Here is a 21,081-nt window from a genome sequence, read left to right as displayed (position 1 = left end):
GGAAAGGGGGAGTTACAGGAAATTGTGACACTTTAACCATACACATAGTGTTCGTTACTTTTGGCGGGACCCAATCACAACATTTAGAGTGTTAACCAATTAGAGTGGACCCAGGACCCAGGACCCTCACGTAGGGTGTAGCTAGCCTTAAGCAATAAGTGATTATCTATAGTTTCTGTCTCTAGGCCTGCCCTTAGAAATGTTAAAGGTGTCAGCTGGCCTTTCCTGATTGGGTGTTACAAGGGTGGTCCCTCCTGCCTTGGGCAATGTGTGCCCTTTTATTGTCTAATGATTCTGAGAAACGGACACCTAGGCCTCCAAGGTCAGAGGGGAAACTTGAAGCCTGTCATGGAGTCAGTTTGATTCAGACCTGCGTCATTACAGCTTGCTGACCCTGGACTGACGGTCCTGTTTCCTTTCTGTCAGCTAGGGTCGAGTCTCGGCTCTTATAGGCTCCTCAGCTCCCTGCCCTCAGCCTTCTCCATAAGCAGATCGGAACACGGCCACTTTCTTCCTCAGAGCCAGCACGAGACTCTCTGACCCGTCTGCTAAGAAGTGTTATATAATGTAACTGTCATCATGGGAGTGATACGTATCACCTTTGTCATGTTCCATTGCCTAGAAGCAAGCCACAGGTCCTGCCTGCCAGCAATGGGAGTTTATACAAGCGTGTGACTCACTGGAAGGGGTGTGTGTGTGTGGTGTCACTGGAAGGTGTATCTGCCACAAGAATTTTAAAAAAGAGAAGTCAGAGTGAACTGGAATCCTCAGGGGAGGCTTTAGGGAGGGACTTAAGCAAGAGATTGAAGGACGAGTAGAATTTAGACCAGCAAAGAGGAAAAGAGGTGGATCTAGGATCCAAGGACGATACACCAGCAACGGTTTGTAGGTGGGGTTCTCACTTAAGTTAATGCCAACAATAAACCTAAGGGAAACCTGCTGTCCATCACAAAGGGTAGGATAAACTTTTTTTCCCTTTAATCAAAAGAAAGCTGGGTAGTGAAGAGCATCCAGGCCCAGTCTGAGAAAATGTGGGTTGGTGGTTCAGTTCTGCTATAAACTCTCGCAGTGTGACTGGCCCCTGCTGGTTGGCTGAGCCTAGTGTCCACTGGGCACTACTATTTACGTTGCTCCTGTCAGGGCCACACATGCTCTTGGGTTGGAAGTGCTCTGCAAATCGCCTGGGTCCCATTTCCAAAGGTGAGTTCCAAGACCTCACTCCCCTGAACCCCCTACCCCCTACTCTGGGAAGCCTCTTTCTGTCTCTTTCCTCTTTAAGTCTTCTGCTCGGCTAGAGGGCACTATTCCAGGTCTGGGACTTGGCACCCCTCTCACTTTGTTACCCGCTCTATCTTGGTGAGCTCATCCACCAACACCTACCACCTGACACCCACGCTCACCAATCCACAGTCAGTCCAGACCCCTTCCCAGGTGCCAGGTCCACGCATCCATCCCCCTGGCTCTGCCCCAAACCCCTCAAATCCACACCCGGAACTAAACGCATTGTCCTCCCCACAGCCTCTTCCTCTTCCGTCTGGTCTTGCACAATCACACCACCAAGCCAAGGCCCTGGGGCCATTCTTTCCTGCCCCACCCTCACAACCAAGTGTAGCCAAGAGCCCTCCACCCTGGGAGGCCCCTCCCATCGCCACTGCCCAAGCCCTAATCTCGTCAATTCTCTCTGGAGCCAAGGCACCAACTTCCTGGTTGATGCTGTCTCCCTTTGTTTTCCACGCTCCGGCAGGAGGAACTTTCTGAAGCCCAAAGTTAGTAAGATGTCTGCTCTGCTTAAAAGTATTCAGAGGCCCCTTAAATACTTGGGAGTGAAATTCAAACTCTTGGACACGATATTTAATATCTGAGTTCCTCCCGTATCTGATTCTCACCCACCGCCCCTGTGCCCTCCACCCCTGTCCTACTGAACTGCTGTGACTCTCACGCTGCATGGTGTTCTTTCAAATCCCTGGGTTGGAACGCACTGTTCCCCTGGTCAGAGGTGCCCTTCCACGCCACCCTCCTCTGCCTTACTAACCCTTCTTCTCAATGATTACTCGGTTCAGCTGCTCCATTTGGAAAGCCCTGCTTGCCAGCTTGTGCAGGTCTCTAGAACAGCTCTCATTACTCCGGACACCCAAACCCTGGGTTGTAATTTTTTCTTTAGTTGTCTCTCTTGCTAGAGGGTGAGTTCTTGAGAGCAGTAATGGTGTCTTCAGTTCTTGTTTTGATGCTGTTGTGCCCAGAACGCAGCATCCTCAACGACCAGAGACCACCAGGGAGACCGAGGCACGCATGCAAAGGCAAAGGGCTTTATTACAGTCTCGAGCTCGGGCTCTCTGACCTCACCAGCGCAGTGGACCTGTGCTGAGAGCCCCGAACGGGGGCTGAGCAGGGTTTCTATGGAGTTTGGGAAGCGGGAGTTACAGGAAATTGAGACATAGGTACAGTGATCCAATCATAATTATACAACATTATTGACAATGAGTTTAACCATTCACATTGTCTAGAGTATTTGTTACTTTTAGCGGGATCCAATCACAATATTTAGTGTTTCCTTGAAAATAACCAATTACAGGGTGGGCCGAGGACCCCCACGTGGGGTGAGTAACTGGTTAATCTTGTATTAAACAACAGGTAACCATCTAAGATTTCCATCTACAGGCCTGTCCTTAGGAAGGTTAAGGGTGTTAGCTGGCCTTTCCTGATTGGGTGTTACCAGGGTGGTCTCTCCTGCCTTGGGCAATGTGTAACTAACTGCCTGATAGTTTCGGGGAACTGAAACCTAGTCCTTCCAGTTTAGAGGGGAAACTTAAAGCTTGTCAATGGAGTCTGTTTGGTTTAGACCTGCATCCTTACAATGCTCTGATCACCTTTTCTTCCGATCTCATCCTTTCTACATATTTCATGTCTTTATTTTTTGAAGAGGCAACAAATTAATCTAAAAATTCAGAAGTTACAAAGAAAAACTATATAATGAAAAGTCTCCCTCCCCAGAGGTTTCCACCCCAGCTGCCCAGTCCCCCTCCCCAGAGGCAATCAATATTAGCAGTTTCTGGTGAATATTTCTAGAGATATAAATGCTTCCCGAGATAAAAACACACCTATAGTTCCCCTTGTATGCCAAAATGGCATCGTGTTCTACAGACTGTGTTGTAGCTTGTTTCCACTCATGTACTGTATCCATGCGATCCTTTCACTACCTAGAACTTCCTTATTCTTTATTTACAGTTTTCAGTTTTCCATTGGTGGTTGTATCCTAAGTTAACACACGAACATTAGGTTATTTCCAGTCTTTTGCAAATACAGATAATAGTGCAATGACCATCTTTACAAAAATGTCACTTGACACACGTAGAAGTTTGACAGTAGAATGAATTCCTAGAAGTGGAGCTGCTGATCAAGGCATATGTGCATTTGAGAGTTTCACCATGTCATCTTGCCCTTCATGGAGTTTATAGATACCATCTTATTTATTTTTGTATCCCTCCCCACTATTACAGAGTCTAGAACAGAACAGGTGTTCAGTACATTTTTCATCAAATAAACAAATAAAAAAACAGCTCTTTTAGCGGAAGCTCCCTTTTCCCTTTCTCTGATGCATTTAAGCAGATAAATTCCTTCCCATCCACAGCTTAGGTCAAACCAAATGATTCCTGTTCAATCCAAATGCCATAATTATTGTAGAGAAAAATTCTTATTCCAACTTTTATTAATTTCCCTATTCGTGTAACTATTGAGACCCTTCTTCATTAGCTTGGTCATAAAATAAGGTCATACTAACTTCTATGTTCTAATAACTGAATCCTCATCCTACATTTTTGTGGAGTCTTAATTATTCTGGTATTCCCCTCCCCCATATCCTGAGCAATTACTGGAAACCTGTACACAAATTCTTTCAGGGGGTTGCCTGTTGCTTTTTTTTTTTTTAAATCTTTTTAAATGTTTACTTATTTTTGAGGAAGAGAGAGAGAGCGCGTAAGCCGGGGAGGCGGAGGGACAGAGGGAGGGAGACACAGAATTTGAAGCAGGCTCCAGATTCTGCACTATCAGCACAGAGCCTGTCGAGGGGCTCAAACCCACAAACTAGGAGATCATGACCTGGGCTAAACTTGGACACTTAACTGATTGAGCCACCCAGGCGTCCACCTGTTGCTTTTATGAGTTGTCAGACCTATCTCCGCAAGTTAACTTTTACTGTGTTGTTGTTTTTATTTTTATTTTTTACATTTATTTATTTTTGAGAGAGCGGGAGACATAGAATCTGAAGCAGGCTCTGTAAGGATGCAGGTCAGATTCGGCCCTCACCACCGGGCCATCCCAGCCTTCCCGGAGCCTTAGCACACCTCCGCGGTGGAGATGGCCTGGAGGGGGGCGTTCCCCCGACCGCCTCAGGTCCGATCCAGCCTTCCCCTGTACTTAAAGGGGAAGGCGCTGGCTTCTCCTGAAAGGGGGCACCTTAAGGAGGGACAACTCCTGCGGAGCCCAATCGGGGGAGGCCCGCTGATACCTTTGACCTTTCTAGAGGCGGGCCTAGTCACATGCCCCACGTGGGGCATCCTGGGCCCACCCTGATTGGTCACTGCTCCGGATGGTGTGATTGGCTCCCACAACTGCCAGGGTTGATGGGAAGGGCAGGGACTGGATCACTGTACTCCTGTCATCATTTCCTGTAACGCCCCCTCCCAAAGGCATAAAAGGCCCTGCCCTGCCTTTGTTCAGGGCTCTCTCCACGTGGCCAGCGGGTTGGCTGGAGACCGTGAGCCCGAGCTTAAGCTTGTAATAAAGGCCCTTTGCTTTTGCAGGCGTGACTAGGTCTCCCTAGCAGTCTCTGGTGCTTGTTTTGGGGTGATTTGGGGCGATTTTACAAACTTGGGCACAACAGCTCCAGCGTCTGAGCTGTCAGCCTGACGCAGGGCCTGATTCCACCAACCGTGAGATCATGACCTGAGCCAAAGTCAGATGCTTAACCGGCTAAGCCACCCAGGTGTCCCTTACTGTGTTTTCTTTAAACTATGCATCTCTTTTGCTTCTCTTGGGTTTTTCTTTCTTTTTTTCTTTTTTTTTTTAGTTTATTCATTTATTTTTGAGAGAGGGAGGGAGAGACAGCGAGAGAGTGGGAGAGGGGCAGAGGGTTGGGGGGAGAGAATCCCAAGCAGGTTCCACATGTCAGCACAGGGCTGATCCCAGTGGGGCTCCATCCCACCAACCATCAGATCATGACCTGAGTTGAAACCAAGAGTCAGACACACAACTGACTGAGCCACCCAGGTGCCCCTCTCTCCTGGATTGTTCATTAGCTGTGTGGCCTCTCTATGCCTGTTTAGTCATTTATAAAATAGGGCACATAACACGGTTGTGAAGATCAAATTATAGTACAGGTGTAAAGTGCTTAGAAGTGTCTGAAACAGTAATGTTGAGAGAGACTGGCCTTCAGGAGTCTGTCATGCTTCTACCCATCTTCCTGGGTATGCCAAAAATGCAAGACTCTGCTCTTTACCAGGGTCATTTCTCAGGGCTGTGTTTATAACGAGCAATTGTAAGGAATGAAATAATGTCTCCCTCCGGCATAAAGAATAGGTTTTACTCACTGCTTCCTATAAAATGACAGGTTCCCCAAGTTCAGTGTTCCTCCGAATAAATGAACACCTGAGCCATTCATGCCATCCCAGTAAGAATGGGGGAAGAGGGTTTGACACTAACATGCTGAAGCTCCTGTTACTTCCTGTTTCCTATTAAGTCGTTTGTCTCCTACCCAGGAATTCTGTGTCTCATGTTAGCATCCGGAAACAGTAACAGACTTAGCCCCATCAGAACGGTAAAACCAAGTAAGAGTCTTGAGTACTAACTGCTTGAGTAAGCTATTTTCATTATTTTTTCTCTTGCTCCTCTTATTTGCCTTAATTGCAAAGAATTCTACTGTGCTGTTGGAGGGAACAAAATGAACTAGAAATTACAGTAACTTCAAAATCATTGGCAACTTAAATTATTACTCGGCCCCTCTGATACCCAGTTGTAAATCGCGAGACAGTTTCCTCTACATATGCCATTGGTGCAGTTGGGGCATTGTTTTTATGCAGTTGCAACACATGAAAAAAAAGTTGCGAAAAATAACCGGGCCTTAGTTCCAATTACCTACTAGCTGGATGACTTTGGGCTCTCTATGGTTCAGCTTCCTAATAAGTGAAATAGACAAACGAATTCCTGATCTAGTCAGCTCACAAGTTTGTTGGGGCCGTGGAATAAAATAGCGTTAAGTGAATATAGATGGCACTGAAAAAATAAGTCATTATCATTTAAGACGGTAACTTAAGCCTATTGAATCACAAACGTCCATCATAATATTACTGCTTTAAAGACTACAAAATGAATTACGAAATGAAAGAAAAAGCCCGCCCCACGTGAACAGCTCAGTCCGCCAGACTCCGCGCTGGGTGAGCTGTTCAAACTACAACTCCCGGTAGGCTTTGTTCCCCAACTGCGTCACATAATCTCCGCTCGCGTCGGGCCCCTGCTCTCCCCTCCGCCACCCCCACTGCCCAGAAACTACAACTCCCAGGAGGCTCCACGGGTCTCAATCGTCCGTTTTTCCCTCCCGCCCCCGGCCTCCCCTTTACCTCCGCCGGCAGCTCTGTGGCCGACTCGGGTCCCGCGAGTGGCGGGGCGGGCGCGCGCGCCGGGGGTCGCGCGGCTGCTGAGAAGGGCGAGTGCGCGCGGGGAGGGAGTGGAGGCGTAGGGGGGCGGGGGTACAGCTTGCTCGCTTGCAAGATGGCGGACGAGGACGGGGAAGGGATTCACCCCTCAGCCCCTCATAGGAACGGAGGTGGCGGCGGCGGCGGTGGGGGCTCCGGGCTCCACTGCGCGGGGAACGGCGGCGGGGGAGGCGGCGGCCCGCGGGTCGTGCGCATCGTCAAGTCGGAGTCCGGCTACGGCTTCAACGTGCGGGGCCAAGTGAGCGAGGGCGGGCAACTGCGGAGCATCAACGGGGAGCTGTACGCGCCGCTGCAGCATGTGAGCGCCGTGCTGCCCGGGGGGGCGGCCGACCGGGCCGGGGTGCGCAAGGGGGACCGCATCCTGGAGGTGTGAGTATCCTGGCTGCCCGCCGCCCCACCCCGCCCCGTCTCCGCCAGTCCCTGCATCTCCCTTTACTCCTGCCCTCAGGCCGCACCGTCCCCCCAGCCCCTGCATCGGCCTTCGCCACCCCGTCCCCCTCAGACACCGCACCTCCTTGGGAGTTGACCCTCTCATCTCCCCGCACCCTGGGTTCCCGCGACCCCCACCTCCGTCCCTGCGGCCCCCCCCCCCGATTCTTCTGCCTTCTTTTCTGCCCCTTTGCTTCCCCCTCCCTAGGCATGCTGCTCTCGGCCCCTCGCTGCCTGCATCGCCTTGTCTGACCCGGCTCCTCGTCGTGTCCTCCCCAAGTTTTCTAGCATCATAGTTTCTTGTTCTCCAGTGCTGCCGTCCGCCCCTGTGGACCTCCCCTCTGTCCCCTAGAGCCAGTAGGCAGGACCTCTAATCGGCTCCCACTCCCCTCTCTCTACCCCCCGGGAACATCCTCCCTCCACTGCAATCCTGTTTCCTTCCTTAGTTACCCTCTCCTTTGGTTAAGCACCCCTGCATTTTTCTGCCTGCTGTGTGTCCTTTTCCTCCCCTCCTTTGGGAGTCATGCTCCCAAGAGTGTACCTTCCCTCCTGACCCTGGCTCGCATGTCTTTTTCGTGGTCGTGGTTGTGGTTGTGGGGGAGGGTGTCTTGGACACGGTAGTTTCTTTTCCGTCTTACACCAGGATTTCGAATCTGGAGTCCACCCCCCCACCCCCCCGTCGCTCCGAGAGCGTCCCTTCACCCCTGCACCGTGCTCCGGCTTCCTTTCAGCCAGGTTTAGGTGGAGCTTTCCTTCCTTCTCACTTCCCCCAGGCTGAACCCTTCTCCGGGCTCTTCGAGCTCCTCACTTTGCCCTGGCCTGCCCTGTGCAGCCTCCCTCCTGCTCCGCCCTCCAGTGATCCCGCGCTGGACCTTATCCTGTTCTGCCCCTTCTCTTTTTAGGCCCCTTCTGCTGCTGCAGCCCCTTCTCTTCGCCGCTGCAGTCCCTCCCCCGCCACACTCCGGCTTCACTTCTCCCCTGCATCCCTTTGGAGCACTAGCAGGGTGCTGCTTCCTGGTCTTGCCGCCCCTTTATCCAGGTTCCCTTCGCACTTCGCCCTAAAACGTGTATAGTGATCGCTGCCTGCCTGGTGGGTGGTGTCCACTCGCCGTATCTCCATTCCCCTCCGCAGTCACAGGCCTCAATCTCTCTGGCCTTTTTACTGAACCTTGTTTTTTTCAGACTTTGGCCCTCCTCCCCCCGGGCTTGGGTTCGCCCTCCTGAAGCCCGTCTCATTTTTTTATAACTGTTATTTTAGTTACAATCTCTACAACCTTCAGCCCCTCCTCCCGTAAAATCATCGGTTTGCTCAGTTAGGATTTCCAAGAGGTTAATATCTTGAAGATCTGGACTAAAGAGGAATCCACCCCTTTGTATTTACCTTGTGCCCCCTGCCCATATCCTTGACATTCTTACGGTCATTGTTTCCTCTTCTGAAGACAGAGCAGCTCACTGAAGTAAGTATTGGGAGCTTCTGTTTATGCCTCCTTTTTCCATCAGCGAGCTACCTGATCTTATTCTCTGGGAGTATATCCTTAATCTTCGGGGTTCCGGGCGTTCGGACATAGAATGCGGTGGTGACCTTTTGCTTTATACTCAGGCATCTTATTCTTTTCTTTCTAAATAACTCAAAGTCTGTGGCTGATGTTTCCTTCTGATAGAAGCTCTTGAAATTGTCAATTTCATTTCCCTTTGGAAGCTAACTTTGGATTCAGCTGTTTGTTTATTTTTAAATTTAAAGTTGAAGATTTTATTCAAGATTATAAATTTTTTTCTACAGTTCAAAGTCATTTACTCTTTATAAATAGAATTTATTATATATAAATATATATTTATTTGTATTTACCCTAAACCAAAATAAATAAATCTGAGGAAGGCTACAGCTCATGTGGTCAGTCATGTGTAGCTCTGTGCCTTTATGATGAGTCCGTAGCAGAGTCTGGGTCTAAGTGAGTAATGTCAGGGACACCTCGGAAGATCCGCTCGGACAGGAAGAAGGACTTGCCTCAGGCCCAGGTTCCTGTTCAGGCCCATCCCTCCTTCTAGGGAGAAAACATTAAATTTTGGCACATCGTGGTGGTGACAAGAGAACTTTGTCTTAAAAGAGACAAGAAAGTGGGCAGGGCCAAATAATCTGCTTTGCTTAGAGAACCTTTCTTTGGAAGATGGTGACAGCCAGACCTTTTCCTGGCCGAGGTTTCTAATCTTCCACCTGTATTTTGACGTCCAAATTCAGTGAAGCTTCTCTCCTACTGTAGTGGAAAGGGTAAGAGTTTCGACAGGGAGTCACACAAGGTAGCAAGTTCTCTGAGATCTCAGCTAATCCCTTCTCCAGTCTGCGTTATCTCCTTAGGTTTTCAGGTGAGAAGAAAAAAGCAGAGAGCAAACAGACATGATTCTTGAGGGATATGTGTGCCTGCTTTTGTTTTGATTTTGGTTAGGTTGATGCTAATTTTCCTAACTCGTTCTTTAGGCAGCAACACTTTTTAGAGCTTTTCTCTTGTCTCTCACACAAGTTCGTTCAGTTAACCTCTTTTGTTTTCCTGGAAAGTTTGCATGTTGAAGTTCCGGGCTGGGTTAGGTACAGGTAGATTATTATTGTGTAGACGTCGTTTGTAAGAAGTCATCGGTGCACGTCTGGATCTTGATAATTGCTGTTTAAGATTTGTCCCTATTTTAGGTGTTTTCCTCCTACACATAGATTATTCTAATTTTCATATGTTACAGTTGTTTGGACAACGGATAGAGGTGTGAAAAAAGAGTAACTTTGAGATTTAAGGGACTAAGAGCTTGGACAAAAGTAAGAATATCAATTTCTTTCTATTTCTTTTAAAGACTGCTTCCTGAGGCCCTTTCCTCAGTGAATCTTGGAACAGTCATTAAACTAAGTTCAGTATGGTTCAGTTTGTCCTTTCTCCCTTCAAAACTGACTGGATTCTAACTGGTTTTGGAAGGAGTCCTGTTGCAAGTCTTGGTACTAGAGTATGAACAAGCCCTGTGGGCTCTAAACTTTATTGCAGATGGAAAGATTTCTACCAGCAATGTATCCACCTTGTAATTTTCCCCTGTGTAACATATATTGAATGTCTTCCCTTTGATCTGTATATACCTGGAGGGATGCTTTCAATAAATAGAACCAAAATAAATACATCTTTGCACTAATTATATAGTTATGTGAAGTAACATTTGACTTCAGGTTAATTTTCTTAACATTAGAGTACTTCCAAAGACTCCTGATTGATTTCTTGAGAGCTGTCCTTAAGAGAGTTTAAGTGGATATGGTTGTGGTACCTTCATATTTTTGAGGAATTAACGTTTGTCTTTTGGCTAGTTTGGTATTTAGGTAGTGTGCTCTTTAATAAGCATGGACCCCTAAGATTGGTTTGCACGCGTTCAAAGTCGTGATTATATTCATGCTGGGTAGAGTATAGGTCTTCCTTCTTGATAGCTACAAGATAATATGCCCATCACCTTTCCCTTGTTAAAGGTAAACTGTAAGAAAAATTGAAGCTATAGGGGCGCCTGGGTGGCTTGGTTGCTTGAGCGTCTGACTCCTGATTTCAGCTTGGGTTGTGATCCTAGGGTCCTGGGATCAAGCCCTGAGTAGGAGTCCAGGCTGGGGGTGGAGCTTGCTTAAGATTCTCTCTCCTGCTTCCTCTACCCCTCCCCTCTCAAAAAAAAAAAAGATAAAAAAATGAAGCTGTATTAATCTATATAAATTTGTTTATTTGGAGTTCATTTTAATAATATAGGAATATCTCATGGGCATTCTTTTTCCTTTTTTTTTTGGTGGGCGGGGACTTCATTTATGTGAAAGTTTGGAATGAAAAGAGGTTAGTGCCACCAGAAGTATTTTTTATGAGTTAAGTGTGAGTCATTTAACGTTGACTGCTAAGTGCCTTCTCAGGAGCTGCTTTCTTATCTATATCTGACTTCTGTTTGGCCCAGAGCTTCTGGGTAGATTTTGGAAATGATATTTGAAATGATGGTTATTTTTTAATTTTTTTGAATGTTTATTTTTTATTTTTGAGACAGAGAGAGACAGAGCATGAGCGGGGGAGGGTCAGAGAGAGACGGAGACACAGAATCCGAAACAGGCTCCAGGCTCTGAGCTGTCAGCACAGAGTCTGAATGCGGAGCTCGAACTCATCAACCACGAGATCATGACTTGAGCCGAAGTCAGATGCTCAGCTGACTGAACCACCCAGGCGCCCCTGAAATCATGGTTACTAATGGAAGGAAAATGTGGTAGTGGTTCTTAAGCTCTAGTGAGCATAGGAGTCCCTAGGTGTGCTTGTCAAAAGCATTGATTCTCGGGCTCACCTTTAAGGGTTATGTATGATTCAGTAAGTCTTCCATGGGGCCTAGAAGTTTTTTTTACTCCCTTTGCCAGGCAGGTGTGGGTAATACAACCCACATTGCCAGCCCATGCTTGGAGTGACACTGCAGGTTCTAGGCCCAGAATGAATTCTCAGTTCACTTTATTTTCGTGGTTATATTGAGAGTTATGAACTAAGACTGTACTAATAGTGATTTGTTAGGCTCCTGAATTACAGCCCTTAGAAAATCAATTCAGCAAGAGACTGGGCTATTACATCTGCTCATCTAGACTTTATTGAATCTTTCTAAATGTCATAATAAAGATGGGTGGTGAAGAGGTAAAACAAGTTAATAAAATCATTATATCACTTTGCACATTATGTGGTGTGTTACGGTTTGCATAGTGTGTGTACATTGTATCTTAACAATATCCTTGTGAGATAGGAAAAATAGAAATTCCTTGAGGATGAGGACTACATTCATCTGTGTTGTTTCCCCAGCCAAACGTCTAGTGCCACATAGAGGGTAGTGTTCAATAAATACTTGCTGAATGAATGTATGAGCATTATTTGTACTTTTTTTATGAGAGGAAACTGGGTGTTGCACTAATGGATGTTAACCAGAGTTAAACCCAGGTCTTTGGATTTTAAATCCAGTATATTTTCATTTCTTTGTTTTCTCAGCAATTTTTTTTTATGTCTTTTATTTGTTTTTGAGGGACAGAGAGAGAGAGAGCGCGCGAGCAGAGGAGGGTCAGAGAGAGAGGGAGACAGAATCAGAAACAGGCTCCAGGCTCTGAACTGTCAGCACAGAGCCCGAAGCGGGGCTCGAACCCACAACCATGAGATCATGACCTGAGCCGAAGCTGGCTGCTCAACCGACTGAGCCACCCAGGCGCCCCTCTCAGCAAGTTTTTAAAAGTTTTTTTTTTAAGCTTATTTATTTTGAGAGCAAGTGTGAGTGGGTGAGGGGCGGTGGGGAGAGAATCCCAAGCAGGTTCCATGCTCAGTGTGGGGCCCAACCAGAGACTTGGTCTCACAACTGTGAGATCATGACTGGAGCTGAAATTAAGAGTTGGCCGCTTAAAACAACTGAGCCACCAAGGCATCCCTGTTTTCTGAGCTATTTTTGGTTCTTAATAGTCAACTATTCTTGACTGAATAGTCACTTAAAATTCTTAAAATTCAGTCACATCCTTATAAACTTGGGTAGTAACTTGAACTTGGTTCTATTATGAAATGTAACTGTCTTATATCTTTATTTACCATCTGTCTGGTTGTTAAATTGGGTGGGTGACGGGAACCAAGTGGTTGTTCTTTGTCCTTGTTTGTTACTGTCTTTATTGGTAATCAGTGAGGAGAGCCTGACATAATCGTAATTGCAGTCCCAGGAAATGCTTTTAATTCCCTAGGTAGTTGAGGCGGCAAACAAAAACACTAAATTTGAAAAAACTATCATCTTCCCCTCGGAGTCGCTTCCACAGCATTGCTGTCACCAGGAGCAGATCTGTTGTCTAATACCATGAAGATGTGTCTCGGTCACATAAATTATTGTGCAGAAGGGTGCTCTTCATCCCCCACTGACTAGTTTGGTCCGGGTGAGGGTTTGTTACTGTGCCCTCTCTCAGGGGTAATTATTTTTTAAGATAAGTTCCGTTGGGAGTAATTCTTAGGATAAGCAGAGGCTCACTTGACAAGCAGACACTTGCAATTTATGATCACTGCACGATGCTTTGGGGGCATGATCTGCGGTGAGTTTGTCACGTGATGGCATTCCTGACACACTGGATATTGTGGTGGTTTAAGGTTAGAGGCGGTTAGGATCGTTCTTTTTGACTCTCAGCTAGGTAGACAATTTCTGTGCTTCTCGGGCCGTCCTGTAAAAAACCTGTGTACAGGTGGTATGATTTTAGCTTCATGTGTGGGAAAAATGTATAGGCAGTTTTTCTTAACTTAATTTATTTTGAGAAAAAGGGTGAGAGAGACAGGGAGAGAATCCCCAGCAGGCTCTGTATGAACTGAAGGGCTGTGAGATGGTGACCTGAGCCAAAAGCAAGATTTGGACGCTTAACCCACAGTTTTAAAATGTTTGTTTTAAAAACTTGGAACTTTTTTGGAGTGCCTGGGTGGCTTAGTATAATTAAGCATCTGACTTCAGCTCAGATCATGATCTCATGGTTCGTGGGTTCAAGCCCCATGTCAGGCTCTGTGCTGACAGCTCAGAGCCTGGAGGCTGGAGGCTGGATGGAACCTGCTTCAGATTCTTTGTCTCCCTCTTTCTCTGCCCATCCCTTGCTCATGCTCTTTCTCTCTCTCTCTTAAAAAATTTTTTTAAATGTTTTATTTATTTTTGATACAGAGCATGAGCGGGGGAGGGGCAGAGAGAGAAGGAGACACAGAACCAGAAGCAGGCTCCAGGCTCTGAGCTAGCTGTCAGCACAGAGCCTGATGCAGGGCTTGAACCCATGATCTGAGCTAGCTGTCAGCACAGAGCAGGGCTTGAACCCACGAACGTGAGATCTGACCTGAGCCAAAGTCGGAGGCTTAACTGGCTGAGCCACCCAGGCGCCCCCCCCTCTTTAAAAAATAACATTATATTTAATATATAAGACAATATATATAATATATAGTAATATATTGTTATAATAATAACTATATATTATATTTAATAACTTGGAACTCTGTAAGAGATACGTTTTATATTAGAACCCAATTTAAATAATAAAAAAAAAATCCATATGAAACAAACTGTATTTACTGGTATCATGCCCCCCCTGGAATTTTTTATTTTTGAATGCTGATGGTGATCTACATGAATTTCATGACTATTAGGTTATGATCCACTGTTTGAAAAACAATCATTTGGGCACCATTTTTCTGGTGTTGGCCCACTAATACCAGCTTATATTCAGTCTGGTTCCATAATAGAGCACAAACTATGTGTAAATTACCATTAGACTTGTATGTATGAGTTGCAGAGTCCCTGAGTTCCCTGCAGTGGAGAAGGTATATATAAACAATTTACTGTGTGTAAAGCAAAATGAACTAATGGAGATAAAGGAAAAACACAATGGTAGTTTAAAGGAAAAAGTGAATATGCTTGAGATGATTGGTGGATAGATAGGTCATAGGAGCCTTTTAAATGGCGATTGAAGGACAAGTATAATTTCAGTAGGCAGAAAATGGGGAAGGATTTCATAGGCTGAGGAAACTGTGACCAAAGGGAGGAAGATACGAGAAGTTCTTTGGATAATAAGATAAGTTGTTTATCTATAGGCAGTTATGCTTGAAGTTAGATCAAAAAGGGCTTTGGGGGGCACCTGGGTGGCTCAGTACGTTGAGTGTCTGATTTCGGCCCAGGTCATGATCTCACGGTTCGTGGGTTCGAGCCCCACGTCAAGCTCTGTGCTGACAGCTAGCTCAGAGCGTGGAGCCTGCTTCCGATTCTGTGTGTCCCTTTCTCTCTGCCTCTCCCCTGATCGTGATCTGTCTCTCAAAAATAAATAAATGTTTTATTTATTTTTTTTTTAATTTTTTTTTATTGCTTTTTATTTTATTTTTGAGAGACAGAGAGAGACAGCTGGAGCAGGGGAGGGTCAGAGAGAGAGGGAGACACAGAATCCGAAACAGGCTCCAGGCTCTGAGCTAGCTGTCAGCACAGAGCCCGACGCGGGGCTCGAACCCACGAACCGTGAGATCTGACCTGAGCCGAAGCCGGATGCCACCCAGGCGCTCCTAAATAAATGTTAAAAACAAAAAAAAGGGCTTTGGGGGTGCCTGGATGGCTGAGTCAGTTGAGCGTCTCACTCTTGATTTCCACTTGGGTCATGGTCTTGTGTTCATGAGTTCGAGCCCCAAGTCAGGCGCTGTGTTGACAGTGGGGAGCCTGCTTGGAATTCTCTGTCTCCTCTCTGTGCCCATCTTTGTGCATGTGTGTTTTTTCTCCCTCTCTAATAAACCTATAAAAAGGGCTTTGAGGGACACCTGCATGGCTCACTCCGTTAAGCATCTGACTTCAGCTCAGGTCATGATCTTGACGTCTGTAGGTTCGGGCCTCTTATTGGGCCGTGTGCTGACAGCTCAGAGCCTGGAGTCTGCTTGGGATTCTGTGTCTCCATCACTCTCTGACCCTCCCCCACTCATGCTCTTTCTCTCTCCATCTCAAAAATGAATAAACATTAAGAAAAAATTTAAAAAATAAAAAGGGCTTTGAATGCAATGCTACGAAGTTTGGATTCTGTTCCATTTTTGAGGTCAGAATATAACGTGTGTTAGTATTTAGGACTCCCTGTGAATTTACTTTTTATTTAATTATATACCTGAAGAGGTTGACTAACTTTTCCAAGGCCAAAGAGGAAAATTATTGTTAGAATTAGAAGAATTTCAGAGCATCTAGTCTCTTGGGCTGTCTTTACTATATAAAGAAGGGAACAAAGAACAACTAAGCTCTTAACACTCAGAGCTGGAACAGCTGGTGAGGAGCGGGCTGCCTTTAATTTGTGCATGTTTTTACCTCACAAGCTAGCTTCTCAGATATCCACCTCTAAGTTTTAAGTGAGTATACATACTGTTGTGTTTATAGTGATTAGTGAGCCTTATATGCTGCGGGTCCAATGTGCTCTGCCCTATCTGTGCTGTTCTGCTTTCACTGTTGCCTTCAAGTCTGTTTCTCTGATTGGAAGATACCTCCTTTGAGTCTTTTGTTTCTGCTTACAGCAGATCGTTGGGAGTTGAGGGGACTGAAGACAGACAGGCAACTTAATATGATACTAAGGCTTATACCTGTTGTCTACCTTCAGAATGAAAAGTGATACAAAGATCTTTTTTTAAAGTTTATTTTTAAGCAGTGGGTAAGGGGGGTGGGGGAGAAAATAAGAATTGGTGATGAGCACAAAGTGCCTTTTTGCTTTCTGTCAGTGATGTGAGGGGTACTTCAGGATTAAATTGTGTGATACTGTATTAGTCAAATGCTAGGTAGTATGTGTGCAGTCTCTTGTTTATTACTCAGTGCTGCTGGCTAACCAAGTAAGGGTTGAGATAGTTGAGAAAATACACACGTTTACAAGGTATCAAAGTTGCAGAGTAAGGAGCTGTATTTGCGTATTCTTATGTGTACTTCCTTCTACGAACTTCCGTTGTTATGAAAGCATCTTTTAAAAAATGATTTATTTTTGCTCAAACCATCAGACGTTAGAGCAAAACTAGAATGACAGATCTATGTATTCTGTGGACTTGAAACACAAGGAATGAGTTTACTTCTCTTCGGAAAAGTACAGAATGTCTGCAGAGAGTCAGCTGCGCGTGGATATCCTCCCAGCTGTGCGCAAGCAGCTGATTACTCCTAGAGAACCGTTCACCAAGACAAACCAGGAAGTTGTCTCCCCGCCGCCCCGCCAGGGCTGCAGTGCTTTTATATTTTTAGGTCTATTAAAACTATTTTCATTGGGAGATTGATTAAGTTAATTGCTGGTGATCTTGGAAAATGTAAAAGTTTTGGAAACTTCTGCTTCTTTTGCTGATCAGCTTAATCATCTATACAGTTTGTAACTTGCAAAGTGTGTAGTTCGTCTGCTGAATGCACCATGGGTTACCGGAATGTGTTTCACCCAGTATTTTGGGAGGATTAAAAACTACTTTCTGGATCTGTTTTCTCAGTGTATGTAACCTGTCTCTGTCTTTACTTGGAAACAGCAGTGAGTTTTGTTCTGTAGCTGGTATTTTGAATCCAAGGAAATGTGACACTTTTAGGAATTAGGTGCTGATAGTTTATTTTAGATTCATCTGCCATACCCAGTTGTCCTTTATATTGCTGATTCAGGAAGGGTCTTACTGCATCTTTCTTCTTGTTCAATGTGTTGAAATAGACCACAATTTACAGAAGCTGTAGTCTCTGTTCCTCAGCTTCGAAAAGAAATTGCCCACATTTAATTTGAATTTAAGAGTGGTATTTGACTGCTAAAGGGTTATATCCCTTCAAAAATATATCTTTTGTTAACTAAATTTTGTTGTTGTGCTGTTGTACTAATTTTCCCCCCCACCCCGTTGTTACTAATTTTTAAAGTCTGTCATAGATGAAGGTATTTTGAGCTTTTTTTTCCCAATAGTGATAGGTTTACACCTTTGTGTGTACACTTATGTATAGATAGTACCTCTTGAGAGTAATTGAATATTAGGAGATAAGAATTGGGATTCAGGGTGCAGGCTATTATCCTAGAACAGATTACGGGAGGAATCTTGCTTTTATTTATTTATTTATGTTTTTATTTATTTTTGAGAGATGGAGAGAGGCCGTGCGAGTGGGGGGAGTGCGGTCAGAGAGAGAGGGAGACACAGAATCTGAAGCAGTCTCCAGGCTCTGAGCTAGCTGTCAGCACAGAGCCTGACGCGGGGCTTGAACCCACGAACCGTGAGATCATCACTTGAGCCGAAGTCAGACGCTTAACCAACAGCCACCCAGGTGCCCCGAATCATGCTTTTAAACACATTACATAGAAATCCAGACGTAGTAGTGAAATAGAACTTTAAGAAAATTAAGATTTCTTCTTTGGTAATTTATGTTACTTGCAAGCTAAGGTTGTTGATAAAGCTGGTGGATTTTATTCTTTAATTAACTTTCATTGTGACCAGTATACCAAATTAAAAACATCTGAGGGCACATTTAAATTGGCCATGTAGGCAATGGTTCAAAATATAGCAGATCTCAAACTCTTGAGTTGGTGTTGGAAATGATTTAGGACTGATTATGTTTGTTTTCTGATGAATAACTGAGGGAGGAAGGAGGTCTCAGCAACAGTGTGCCCAGGAGGCTGTCAGGCTAGAGGAATGAGCAGCTCTCTTACCCTAACATTCACCATCCCACTGTGTAAAGTAGCCCATTTTCACATCCAGCCTTACATTTCAAGAGAACCATGAATTGCTACATGCTGATCATATGTTTAAAGAGAAAAATTGAAAACAAAATCCTATCAAAACAAGTCAGTGTTGTATATAGTTTTAGCATCAGAACTTTCTTCAATTCCTTATTGGTAATTCACATCTGTCATGTGAAGGAACCCATTGTGCTTAAATTTTCTCATACCAAGTGTCATGCATTTAGTTTTCATGAGATGAAACAGTGTAATTACAATAGATTATTCCCAGAATTCATAAGAAATAAAGACTTGCTTTTTAAATGTCAACATGTTTATTTCTTACTCCTTACCTCATTTGCTATCCTTAGAGTCAGTGTTTATATTTTAAAAAATAAGAACAATTTAGTTACTTTTATTTTCAACATATTTGAATAAAAGAAAACATAGCTGCACTTTGAAATTGTTTACATAATTGAATGCCATATTTTACTTGTAAGCATTATTTTTATTACTTCCTGTAATAGAAAGCAAAATGATCACTTACACTAAAATTTGAAAAATATAGAGCTTTCATAATGGTTTTAGTACTTCCCCCCGAATAGTGAAATCAATGTAAAAGTTGAAAATAAGGAGTGCATGAAGTAAAACCATTATTGAATGTTTGTTTTGTGTGTGTGTGTGTGTGTGTGTGTGTGTGTGTGTATGTATGTGCGCACGTGTGCGCGCTAGCCTTAATTGTTTTTCATTCATTCAGGGGAAAAATGTTAATGAGTGCTTACTATCTCATGAACATGGGATTAGACACTGGGGATAGAAAACTGAATAACAGGGGCGCCTGGGTGGCTCAGTCGGTTAAGCCTCCGACTTCGGCTCAGGTCAGATCTCACGTTCGTGGGTTCGAGCTCTGCATCAGGCTCTGTGCTGACAGCTAGCTCAGAGCCTGGAGCCTGCTTCCGGTTCTGTGTTTCCTTCTCTCTCTCTGCCCCTCCCCCTCTCATGCTCTGTCTCTCTTTGTATCAAAATAAATGAGACATTAAAAAAAAAGTTAAAAAAAAAAAAAGAAAGCTGAATAACATGTTGTCCTTGCCCATAGGAGATGTGTGGTATGGTGGGGAATGGGAAGAGTAATAGACAGTTTGTTTTTGGAATAAACCATGAGGAGGTCAAAGAAGTAAAGATGGCACCTGCCTGGACTGGGTTTGGCAGGGGACGAAGGATAGAAGCCTCAGGTCATTTCTTAAGCCCAGTTGACCGAAGTCTCAGCCCTCTTCTCCTCTCTGGGTTTCCCAATGGGATGAACAACCCTGTTTCCTTGAATCTACATAGGTACTTTTCTTCCCGTAGTTACCTAAATTAGTAAATGTGAGTGCCCTGCAACCACGTGCATTTCAGCAAAAGTCTCCTAGACAAAATGTACTAAAACTGCAAGGATTGTATAATTTATCACCGAAACCAAAACACTTGAAAATAGAAGGGAACTTAATTATGCCAGGACAACTGACATAAACTACGTGTGTCTTAGCAACCTAGAACACAGGTTTAATGGCCTAAATGCTTTAAATATAGGAGGCTCGTTGGTTGGTTGGTTTGTTTTTGAGAGAGAGAAAGAGAGAGGATAGGGTGGAGGAGTAGGGAGAGGGAGACAGAGGATCTGAAGCAGACTCTGCATTCACAGCAGAGAGCCCTACATGGGGCTTGAACTCACAAACTGTGAGATCGATGCTTAACTGACTGAGCCACTCAGGCACCCCTGGAAGGCTGCTTTAAAATTCTTAGACTAGGATTTTGTATTCTGTTAAGGAGGGAAATGAACAAGTTTGTTTGTATTCTGGGAGACTAGTGGTTACATTGGCCTTACCTGTAATTATCGAATAACAATGAGCTTTTTTCAAGTAGCTTGATTGTAATTTTATATTTATTTAAAAAATATCTTAAAACCTTTCTATACTTTTTTCAGAAATAAATCTACCTGAATAGATAATATTTGTATATGTGGAATTGCCTCGAATTAGAAAGTTTGAGGAATCAATTAACTTCTCAAGTAATAAGCCCTAGTTACTTCTGGCAGGAGGTATTAAGGTTGAAATACAGGTAAGCCTTATTTGTACCTTTCCTGCCTCAGGCAGTCCTCTCTGTGAGTAGAACACCCAGCTAAGGGTGAGGAGGAGTTCGATTGATGTTAAGCAGCTTTATTGGACAAGTTATTTTTTTTCTCTTTGGGGAGATCAGGTGATAATTGACACACTTCTCAGTTTCTCAACTCTGCCAGAGCCATATTTTATTGTTATTCATACTCTCTTTTGCCCAGTGTTAAATTCCTGGATATAGGTGCTTTAGAATGTTGGTAAAAATATTGACTTTTGCTTTTGATACTTAAAAAATACACCAAAGAATTTGTGAGCTAGGACTTTGCACAGAATATTGGAAATTATTTAATTTGGTTTACATGTAGTTGACATTTTTTGCTTTTCCCCTCACTAAACAAAGATAAGCTTAGAACAAGATGAGAGGTTTTTTGTTGTGTTTGTTTTTAATGTTTATTTATTTATTGAGGGAGAGAGAAGAGAGAGGGAGGGAGGCAGGAGCAAAAGAGAGAGGGAGAGAGAGAATCGCAAGCAGGCTTCCTGCTGCCAGTATGGAACCCGACAAGGGGCTCCATCCCATGAACCATGAGATGACCTGATCCAGAATCAAGAGTCTGGATGCTCAACTGACTGAGCCACCCAGGTGCCCCAGTGGTGAGGTTTTTTGTTTGTTTGTTTTTGGGTTGTTGTT

At 44.5% G+C, this 21,081-nt stretch overlaps 1 protein-coding gene across 3 annotated transcripts in view; it reads left to right on the top strand.

The window, feature by feature from the left end:
- Positions 1–6,596: 6,596 nt before the first annotated feature.
- Positions 6,597–21,081, top strand: part of SNX27 (sorting nexin 27) — a 61,902-nt gene continuing 47,417 nt past the window's right edge. Inside the window, exons 1-2 of one of the 3 annotated variants that reach the window (XM_029946351.1) lie at positions 6,597–7,076; positions 8,576–8,593. In XM_029946351.1, coding sequence (XP_029802211.1) covers positions 6,763–7,076; positions 8,576–8,593 — 332 coding nt within the window. In that variant the 5' untranslated portion in view covers positions 6,597–6,762. The remainder of the gene's footprint in view (positions 7,077–8,575; positions 8,594–21,081) is intronic. The other 2 variants (XM_029946349.1, XM_029946350.1) reach the window with 2 other exon arrangements.

The sequence above is a fragment of the Suricata suricatta genome, chromosome 8, assembly GCF_006229205.1.
Source record: "Suricata suricatta isolate VVHF042 chromosome 8, meerkat_22Aug2017_6uvM2_HiC, whole genome shotgun sequence".
In the NCBI taxonomy this organism is placed as follows: domain Eukaryota; kingdom Metazoa; phylum Chordata; class Mammalia; order Carnivora; family Herpestidae; genus Suricata; species Suricata suricatta.
The sequence above is the reverse complement of the archived record's forward strand: the minus strand, read 5'-3'. Positions and strand labels throughout refer to the sequence as shown.